Source organism: Oryzias latipes, chromosome 18 (genome assembly GCF_002234675.1).
Source record: "Oryzias latipes chromosome 18, ASM223467v1".
Taxonomy (NCBI): Eukaryota; Metazoa; Chordata; class Actinopteri; order Beloniformes; family Adrianichthyidae; genus Oryzias; species Oryzias latipes.
In genome coordinates, this window is record NC_019876.2 from 735,859 (window position 1) to 746,053 (window position 10,195).

A 10,195-nucleotide genomic window follows, 5' to 3' on the forward strand; every position below is an offset into this window, starting at 1 on the left:
CATAACTTTTTAAATAAAGTTTATTGAAATACAAATTCTTGGTTACACAGTAGTTTCAATGTGTTTAATGATCAAACATCAGTGATTCCTCATAAATACACGAATAAGAGAGGAAGTGGAAAAAACTGACAGATTTATTAACAAATAAATGGATTTTCAAAATAACTTTCAGCAAAAATAGATTTAATTTAAAAGAAAATGAAGAAAAGAGCAAAGACAGAACCTTCTGGATGCTTCAGGTTAACATAAATTATTATTTTGAATTTTTATCACATTTGTTTAAAGTAACTCATTTACTTAAATCTGTTTATTGACAGAAACAGTGTAGATTCAGGAATGCTTTAGAGGGTTTTTCAAAATAAGAGTCACAGTGAGGTCGTGGTTTCTGTGAGGGTCACAACAGTCAGGAGGAAATGGAGTCAAACTGGATTTAAACCAGTTTCTGTGTCTAGACGCCTCGACCTGAACCTCAGAGACTCCCAGCTCTGTTTGTGTATCAGAGCTGCCTGACAGGAAACTCATTAGCATCAGAAACTGGGTCTGTGGGGGGGGAGGGGCAGACGAGGGTTTCAACCTCTTTGGTTGCTGCTGCGGTTCCTCTGGACCGGGTCATTAATGGAGAAATTCTCCTTTTAAACGCTCAGATCTTCTGGCACATGTGGAGTCTCGTGTTCGCTGCCTTTGACCTGAAGGGGGAGGCGGAGGAGGGCGCCGTGAATTTGGAGCGAGATGCCTCGGCGAGCAGCAGAGAGGAGGGCGGGGTCTGGAGGGTGGAGTCCTGCTTCCCCCGGCAGTGGAGTCCGGCGCCGCAGGAGCAGCGCTGGAACAGCTCCAGGCCGGCGTGGCCCTTCCGGCGCTGCCGCGTGCAGACCTGCCCCTCCCGCAGCAGCGGCTTGCAGATGCGGGTCCAGAAGTGCCGGGCGCAGCACAGCCCCCCCGAGCAGTCGGAGGAGCGCAGGCAGGGGTCCCCCACCTGACCTGCAACACACAACAAGCTCCAAGTTTAGTGTTTTGATCTAAACTTCACAGAAACCTGAAGAAGTTCCACCTTTGCTGGAAGCTCCTTTGATGTTCATCCTCTTCCTCTTCCTCCATCCTTTCATCTTTGGCTCCGCCTCTCCGTCAGCGTTTGGGATCCTCTGGGCGAGAGAAGCGTCCGCATCCGGAACGCAAACGTCTGACAAAATATCACCAAAAAACAGGAAATCAGAACGTCGCCGTCACAACAAAAGACCAGAAGGTTAAAAGACGCGACCTTACTGTGGATGCAGTGGTTGTCATGGCAACACATGCCGTCTCTCAGGCAACGCTTGCTGCTCCTGCGGCAGGTCCTGCAGCGGGAGTGGGCGGGGCCTTCGGCAGGGAGGTGGCAGTAGCTTCCCTCAGAGCACTCCAGGTCGCTCATGCATTGGTGGAGCTGCAGGAAAACGCCAGATTCCAGAACGCCGACCACGAAACATTAGCGTTAGCCACGCTAGCGTGTTCACAATAACTGTAACTCCTAACCATTATTGTAACACGGATAAAAAGGTCTGACAGGCTACACATTAGCCGCATTAGCGTGTTCACAATAACTGTAACTCCTAACCATTATCGTAACACGGATAAAAACACACGTTAGCTTAATCGCAGTAACAGCCGGCCAAACATTCTGCCGAAGGACCGTGTTCCACATCAGCAAACTCGGCCAGAATGAATCCATGTGTGTTTTCTTCTAAAAATAGGATTTTATAGGTTTTATTGTGTGGAAAATCGTTTTTTTTCAGTGAAGGACAAAGCAGTTTTAACCCTTTAACACCAGAGCCGTCTCCGGCGACGCCTACAAAACAAACATTCAGACATCCGTAACTCTTCCACTGTTTATCAACACGAATCAGCTGATTCTGACACGAGATAAACAGCTTTTTCCAATTTTAGCGTAAAGACTTTTCTCTGTGTCGCTACTGAAGCTAAAACACCGGAGTGAAAGGTTAAAGGAATTCAAAGATCATGTTCACTACTTAATATATTTCTAATGGCAAATATGATCCCCATAGTAAAAAGATATTGAAAAAAAGGAACATTTACGAAGACTATTTATGAATCAACCATGTTCTGATGATGAAAACTCCATTTATTTATAAATAAATGCATTTTTTTTCTAATAAAAATTATTCAAACACAATGCATTGTGGTCTATATTCACCCATCTACAGAGCATCTGGTTTTTCCCAGAGACTTCTGGGAAATTTCAAGCGAACTGGATTTTGGAAAAGCAGATGCTGAGTTTTCTGATGCTCTGACTGAGATGATGATCAATGAAGGAAATTGTCTTTGGTCAAAATTCCAATAAAGTTTGAAACATTTTGAAGCCTCAGGGGAATTCCTGCTGTCCAGTTTGAAACTTATTTTTCTGCTGAAAGTTTAGAAAAAACCTTTACATGAAAAGTGTCATAAAATTCCTCAGAAGAGGCATTTCTTTCCAAATAAGAAACCATCAGGTGTTTTTCCCAGATTATAATCTGAATCCTATTTAATCTCATTTAATGGTCATTTTTCTCTAAATGATGGTTCCAAGTCTCATAAAAAATGTTTTTTTAATCATCTCTAACATTTAAAGTTTTCATCTCAGACTCTAACATGAATCTCCGTCTGAACGTTTAGAACTTTCTGTCTTCGTTCTGGTCCGCTCACGCGTTCTGATCCGTTTAGATGTAGACGTGGATCTCTCACCTTCAGGTCCTCGCTGGTCTCCCACGAGCTCCCGTTGGCCGGCACGGCTGGACCGTCCCGGAGGACCACGGTTCTGATGGAGTTGAGCCGGACGCGCGGTTCCACGCGTGGGGAACACGCCAGGACCATGAGCCCCAGACTCAGCATCAGACCCTCCATGGCTGTGGTGGAGCGGTAGAACCTCACCTGTAGACCTCACCTGCAGCTTTCTCCTGAACGGAACACCTGTGGAAGGGAAAACCCACATTTGCTGAGTCAGACTCTGATTCTGGACCGGATCAGGTATCAGAACTTCATCCCAGATCAGGTTTTTACTCCCAGATTTGGTGAAAATCTGTAGTTTCTGATGGACCGGAGACTCAGGCCGACCCAGATCCCTCACATCTCCACACCTGACCTCCACCTGCCTGCAGGACGTGCGGCCGAACCCGTCCGGACCGGACCGACGGTGGAGCCGAACAGCTGTTTGAACCTCGGAGGAACTCACCTGCAGACCGAAGGTACGACGCTGCGCTCTGACCGCTGCTGCCGCGCGGACAGGTGAGGCGCGCGGCGTTTTATGAGCTCACTGCGAGCACGCGCCCGCGCGCACGGCGTCGCCGGAGCATCGATACCTTCACCCCTCCACCGATACAGAGAGGAAGAGGAGGAGGAGGAAATAACATCCATCCTCCTGATCTGAGATGTTTCTCCTGAACTTTGAGATTCTAGAAGGAAAACAGCGTCACTTTATTTCAATTATTTTCATATTTGATGACTATTATTTATTTGCTTTGATGTGAAGCACTTTGTGTTGTAAACTGGTATGAAAGGCGCCAAACAAATAGATAAATTTAAGTAAAGTTCACGCAAAAAAAGATGAAACCTGATGAAGTTCAGAACTTTAATACTGTTGATTTTTTCAGTTTATAATTTAATATTCTATCTGACAATCTGTGTCTTTAAAAATCATTTTCATTTATTTTCATCACAATGACGTCATGAGGGACATCTGTAATGCAGAGGAAATGACCCCGCTGTGAACGTCTCCACTTCACCATGGAGGGAGGGTTGGAGACATCAGGTGATCCCAGGAGCCAACGCCCTGGAGGGGTCTTTACAGGTGACGAACCAAAGAACGGATCAGAACAAGAAGAAAACAACTAGAGGCTCCACCCCTTTATCATCACTCTTTATGTTGTTGATGTTCTTTTTACCAAAAAAAGAGACGAAAAAATTGAATGCATCAAAACCCAAAAAATATTAAAGGAGAGATAAAAAAATATTAAGGAAAAAAGTAAAGAAAAGAATGAATAAAAAAACAAAAATATTTGAAGTTTCTAAAACACAAAAGAGATTCTCTGTTCAGAACTGATGCTCTGTGGTTCCAGATGTGATGATGTCATCATGGTCATCAGCCAATCCCTGCTCAGCATGTGAGTGCTGGGTCATCACCATGGAGACAGACGGGTCACTTGCTGCAGACAGAACAGTTTAGAAACTGAAGATGATTGATCAAATGTGATTGATTGATTTCTGTTACCTGAGGCTCTTTGTGGACATAAAGACACCAGAAGGAGAGTGGAGATGAAGAACGGACTGATCACCAGCAGGTGGAGCAGGACTCTGAATAATGCAGGGGGCGGGGCTTCTGTGGTCCTGGGTCTCTCTGCAGACAGAATCCCACCTGGTCAGGTGACTGCATGGAGGAAATCCATGGTGAGATGACAGTGAAGCTCCTCACCTGAGACAGAGATCCAGCTGGATGGAGACTCTCCATGAGCGCTGATGTGACACTTGTAGAGACCTTCATCAGACCTGGAAACATGCTGGAGGGTCATGTGACCTGTAGGCTCAGTCCTGATGAGGGAGCCATCTTTATAGAAAGCAGCTGAGGGCTTGGAGGGAGGGGTCTGTGATTGACAGCTCAGAGTGAGGTCATGACCCTCCATCACAGGGAGGACAGGACTCTGCAGGATCACTGATCCACCTCAACACAGAGACAAAGCATTTCATCCATCTGCACACAGCTGCAGCAACACTAACTCCACAGTCTGATCTTACCAGAGACACTGATGTTCACGCTGATGCTGGAGGCTCCTCCCCCTCTGGACTCACACCAGTACACACCACTGTCTGATGGAAGAAGATAACTGATCCTGCAGGATGAACCATCTGCTGATCCCCACTCAGATCCACACAGAGTCCTGGTTTCTTCTGTGGTGTTTCTCCTCAGAGTCCATCCTGCAGAGCTGTGGTCCTCACACTTCAGAGTCACTGATTCTCCTCTAAAGAACTGAGATCTGCTGGGACTCACAGTCAGACCAACTGCAACAACAAAGTAAAGACACACAGAGTGTTGCTGCTGTCAGAGGCTTTCTTGGACACAAAGACAGAGAGTGGGACTGACTGAGGAAGTGGACTAACTTTGGTTGGTTGTGCAGCACAGCAGGGAGCTCAGAGCTGCAGAGAAATGACACTCAGCTTAGTTGGAGCTTTGATGAAGGCTCTGCTGTGGGAAGCAGCATCTGTCAACGTTTCCACACCAACACACATCCAGCAGACGGGACTCACCCAGCAGCATCTGGACAGATGTTCCCTCCATTCTGCAGCTGCAGGACATCAGACCAACAGCAGTTGGACAGACACCAAAGTCTGATTCTTCTGTTAGGATGATCGTCTGTGTGACGGTTCACTTTTCTCTGAAGCATCAACCAGGAAACTCAGACAGGAAGAGACGTGACAAACCACAAACACAGTGGTCACAGGAGAAAAACAACTGTTGTCTTCACATGAAAGAGTTTTCAGGAAGTGTCAGAACTCTGATGGCACCTCTGAGGTTGGCTGTCATTGGTCCTTTTGACGTTAGAAAATGCAGACTGGGACGTGTTCCAGTAAAACTCTCCTGATGTCAGCATGTTAGATGAACTGGACATGGGGCTTCTGGGTAATCCATTGGAGTGTACGGTACAGAAAACCATCATCAAGACAATAACTGTCTACAACAACCAAACCAAACTGGAAATCAGAGATCAGTCCTGCCAGAGTCCAACATACAACTCCAACAGGTCTGACTTCTGCCAGCTAATCTAACCAAGCTCCGCCTCCTGTCATACAGAGACTGAACAGGCCTTAGTTAGACCAGACCCAGACCCAACACTCACAGAGCCCCCTCTACAGGACACCAAGGGAGATGCCATCAAATGCCTTCTCCAAATCCACAAAACCCTTTTGGACTGGACAAGAGAACTCCCATGAACCCCCCATCCCCCTATGGAGGGTGTAGACCTGGTCTACTGTTCTACTGTTGTTCCTGGATCTGTGGCTCAACCAGAGGCGGTTCTACACTAAACTCCTTCCCAGACTCCCCCCCCCCTTTTTCATCCATGTCAACCCGATACAAAAGACGTCTAAAACTATGTAATATATCATGGATTGATAGATGAAAACTCAGCTCATAGTTGCTGTTTTCCATCCTATACATTTTACAGCAGACACACCAGTCATGACGTCTAAAGGTTACCACTAATGTTACACGTAAAGGTAGAGCCAAAGGTTTAGAAGAAGACAAAATGGTAACAAATAAATATTGATATCAGACATTTAGGCCTACCCAAGTTTTAGTCAGAAAAGAATTGTTGACGTTGTTGTTTCAGGAAGCAGAAAACCTTCATCCCTACGAGGACAAACCCTTTTCTTCATCTCACTTCTCCTCTTCTTCAGATGGCTTTGACCTTTTTTTCCTCCATCTCTCTGGCGTTTTACAATAAACTTCCCCACCAAAGGAGTAGACTAAACCAGTTTTCACCTTGGTGACCTCCTTATTCTGTGTTCCCCACTTTTATTTGGCCAATTTTGTCATGGTGCCTTTGTCAGTTTTCCTCCCCCTCCCAGCTCTGCTCTGCTCCTGATCCACCAGCTGTGATTACTCATCTCATTAATCACCTGCTCTACTTAAGGAGACCCTGCTCCAGCATTCTTCGCCAGTTCGTTAACCTCGGTGGTGCCTAGTCTATGGAGAGAAATTAGACTCAGTCGGATTTGTGCGTGCGTAATTCTTGATTTGTGCGTAAAGTAGGATTTGTGTATGCATATTCTTGCTTTGTGCGTGCGTAAATTAGGATTTGTGCATAAATTTGGATTTGTGCGTGATTTGTTACTCACGTAATACGTTTTGTGTATAAGTTAAAACTATATAAAATGAAAAAAATACAAAATGTAATTTATGTATGCTCAAATTAAGATTACAATAGCTTGAAACTACTTACACACACATCTTTAAAAAACACGCACGAACCCCTTGTTACACACACACAAAGCCAAAGTTACGCACGGATCTACCGTGAGACTGTTTTCACGTCTCACAAATTCGTCCGTAAGTGCTGCGTTTAAATACCAGTGGAATGCTCGGTCATTAGAATTTTCCTATCAGCCTTCCCTTCTAAACGTATCCAGACAATGACTCAATCAATACATGAAGACAGCAGATGTTAGGGTTGAACATAGAGGCCACTTACTTCGGGGCGCTGACCACCGAGATGGGCCGCCATTCTTCCCGTGACTCTCTCAGTCTGACTGCCTTTGATTTTTCCGGAAGAAAAAAAACAGTGCCCCCTACTGGTCGTTCCTGTTACGCATTTTGTATCAATTCGGTGTCTCGGAGAATAATATACTTTAAATATATATATTAGCGTTTAGGGAGCCAGTTTAGCTCGTGCTGGTTTGCGGCGCCTTCCGTCTGTGAAACCTGGGTTCGACTCCAGGCTGCTCCCTGTTCCCTTCTCTACCTCTGCCGGTTCCAAGCCCGGTTTGAGAAGGTTGCGTCAGGAAGGGCATCCGGCGTAAAACATTGCCAAATTTACCATGCGACTTGTTCGCTGTGGCGACCCCTGATGGGAGAAGCCGAAAGTGGAAGAAATATATATATTAGCGTTTAAAAGTGAACGTCACATTCTCAGATAATAATTTTTATTTTCCTTTAAAGTTTTTTAAGCCCTGCTACACCCACTGAAGGAAATACGTTTAGAAGGGAAGGCTGATAGGAAAATTCTAATGACCGAGCATTCCACTGGTTTTTAAACGCAGCACTTACGGACGAATTTGTGAGAAGTGAAAACAGTCTCACGGTAGATCCGTGCGTAACTTTGGCTTCGTGTGTGCGTAACAAGGGGTTCGTGCGTGTTTTTTTAAAGATGTGTGTGTGTAAGTAGTTTCAAGCTGTTGTAATCTTAATTTGTGCATACGTAAATTGCATTTTGTATTTTTTCATTTTATATTTTTTTAACTTATACACAAAACGTATTATGTGAGTAACAAATCATGCACAAATCCAAATTTATGCACAAATCCTAATTTACGCACGCACAAAGCAAGAATATGCATACACAAGTCCTACTTTACGCACAAATCAACAATTACGCACGCACAAATCCGACTGAGTCTAATTTCTCTCCATACTAGTCATTCTAAGACTCACGTCTCGCCCCTTGCTTGTTCTCTCGCTAACCTTGTTTTGTTCTTGCCTCAGGAACTTCATGCCACGAGAGTCACCTGAGTCAGACGCTACCTCGAGCAACAGCTATCCTCCTGAATCCACTGAGGAATTCACTCTCTCAAGGTCTGCAGCTACGCCGCTCACAAAGAACTCCAGCTCGGGGGTGTGTGTGTGTGTGTGACACTTTCTGGCTCCTCTCTCTCTGTGTGGGGTGGGTGGTGCTGGGCCTGGGATGGGGCCCATGGGCTGGGTGGACCTGGCCCCTATGCTGGGGGGGGGGCTGGGGGACAGCTGTTTGACCACCGGGGGACAGTCTACCAGCTCTCCCCCGGTGGTCAAATCAGGATATTACTCACAGTGATTGTGAGTAATCACAATCACTGTGATTACTCACTGTGGTTGTGGTGCCAAGTTGTCTGGTGCCACGACACAGGAAAAAGGAGGGGGAAAGAGCCAAATTGGACAAACAAAACAAAAAACAAACATGTGTGGAGCTGCAAAATATTAAAAGCCCTATTTAGGCCTTATAATGAAGGCAACACATGCAACATGTATCTATATTAGCCTACTATCAAATTGACTAAGTTGCTACAAATACATAATGAGCATTATTAACGTTTAAATGTTTATTTGCCCTGCAATGCATTCAACGGAGAACAGCGCGTCACGTGACTGCTCTGTTGTTCAAGTTAAACTTCGATACACTGATATTGGAACGACCCAGCCAGGACATCTCTTTAGCAGCGAATACAGCGCCAGACTGCTAGCATAGTGGCTTCATTGAAAAGCTATCCGCATCCCAAGCACTGCACGACCCCGGATAGTCTTTAACTACAATAAACAGGAGGCGTGGCAGAATGCCTTTTCAGCAATAAGCCCATTTATCCAAGTACATAAACAGCAGAAACAGCATGGTAGTGACTTCAATTCACAACACTCCCACTCAAGGTTTTACCCCGAAACTCCCCACTTCCCATGAGCCTAAGGGGCTGAAGGTGGGGCTAACCCCCAGTCGCTACAATATCAATGAATTATGTTTCATTGCTTTGATAAAATTAAAGAAATGTAATAAAGAAATCTGATTTTTGATGTCACTTTTATTTTGAGGATTTGAACAAAAGAATGCTCCCCTGGCATATCTGAAATTTAATTTGTAAATTTGTGTTTTGTATTGTACTTTCGTTTTGTGCATTTTGGGTCTGTTAGCAGCTGGGGATTGTGGGACGCGGTCTCCTGATCTAATTAGGGCTCAGCAGGAGCATTTCTGTTTGCCCTCGTTTCTTTTCATATGGCAATTTTGTTGTTCCACCTTAGTTTATTCTTCCTCTTATGTCGTTTCTTTATGTTGCACCGTAAGTGTGGAAGGGGGAGATGGTTGATGACTTCTGTGCAATGTTCATTGTGGCGCGTGTTTTAAGTAAACAGGCTTGTAATGCCAGAAACGAGTCTATGCACTAAGCTAAGCTTGCTGCCTGCTCCTCTGTGGAATTGTCCGGAGACATGGCGTTCATGGGTCACGGATCTTTCTCCAGCGCAGCCAATAGATTGACAGCTCTACTTTTTGATAGCATGGCTCCCGTCTTGCCCTCTGCAAGTGACGTACCTGCTTGACATTATAAAGTTTTTTCTACGCATTCTTACAGGATTGGAAAACTTTAATAATGTTGGTATCTTGTTTCTCCTCCTACAGAAACCATATTAAAATAAAAATATATTTCTCTCCCCCATCTTTTTACATGTTCAAACATTTTTGAAAATGCTCCAGGAAGCCAATAGGGCAGCGCTAAAGAGCTGCATGCGGCTCCTGAGCCACGGGTTGCCGACCCCTGCATTAGTGCAAGCAGATGCTTTAGGGGAAGAGTAAAGGAGTTTAATCCAGTTAACAAATGCTCCACCCAAACCGGATGGGATTGAACTTATGAACATTGAAATGAATGATGTATTAAAGAATCCTTCCTTTGATGAACTGGTCACTGATATTCTGTTCATTTCCAGTTGTAATGACACATT

The 10,195-nt window shown here is 45.0% G+C and overlaps 2 protein-coding genes across 2 annotated transcripts; both read right to left on the reverse strand.

Annotated features, from left to right (window-relative positions):
* On the reverse strand, positions 1 to 3,170 carry LOC101159297 (dickkopf-related protein 2-like). The gene is made up of 4 exons (XM_023966238.1): positions 2,713 to 3,170; positions 1,261 to 1,417; positions 1,049 to 1,177; positions 1 to 978 (listed from the first exon to the last, which is right to left on the reverse strand). The coding sequence occupies exons 1-4, from the start codon at positions 2,869 to 2,871 to the stop codon at positions 641 to 643; spliced, it is 783 nt and encodes a 260-aa protein (XP_023822006.1). The 5' UTR covers positions 2,872 to 3,170; the 3' UTR covers positions 1 to 640.
* An 865-nt stretch (positions 3,171 to 4,035) lies between these two features.
* Positions 4,036 to 6,380, reverse strand: LOC111949302 (Fc receptor-like protein 1). Its single transcript, XM_023966237.1, has 7 exons — positions 6,305 to 6,380; positions 5,266 to 5,393; positions 5,119 to 5,154; positions 4,756 to 5,019; positions 4,436 to 4,681; positions 4,235 to 4,360; positions 4,036 to 4,169 (listed from the first exon to the last, which is right to left on the reverse strand). Exons 2-7 carry the CDS (start codon positions 5,312 to 5,314, stop codon positions 4,057 to 4,059), a joined length of 834 nt encoding a protein of 277 aa, XP_023822005.1. The 5' UTR covers positions 5,315 to 5,393; positions 6,305 to 6,380; the 3' UTR covers positions 4,036 to 4,056.
* Between the last annotated feature and the right edge of the window lie 3,815 nt (positions 6,381 to 10,195).

Excerpts from the sequence above, each read along its gene's own strand:
- LOC101159297 (XM_023966238.1), bottom strand. The coding sequence starts at position 2,871 with ATGGAGGGTCTGATGCTGAGTCTGGGGCTCATGGTCCTGGCGTGTTCC. Across the intron at positions 1,178-1,260 it reads TGACAACCACTGCATCCACA|ACGTTTGCGTTCCGGATGCG; the intron begins GTAAGGTCGCGT and ends ATATTTTGTCAG. Across the intron at positions 979-1,048 it reads CAAAGGAGCTTCCAGCAAAG|GTCAGGTGGGGGACCCCTGC; the intron begins GTGGAACTTCTT and ends TGTGTGTTGCAG.
- LOC111949302 (XM_023966237.1), bottom strand. The coding sequence starts at position 5,314 with ATGTCCTGCAGCTGCAGAATGGAGGGAACATCTGTCCAGATGCTGCTG. Across the intron at positions 5,020-5,118 it reads GTGCTGCACAACCAACCAAA|TTGGTCTGACTGTGAGTCCC; the intron begins GTTAGTCCACTT and ends TTGTTGTTGCAG. Across the intron at positions 4,682-4,755 it reads CGTGAACATCAGTGTCTCTG|GTGGATCAGTGATCCTGCAG; the intron begins GTAAGATCAGAC and ends CTCTGTGTTGAG.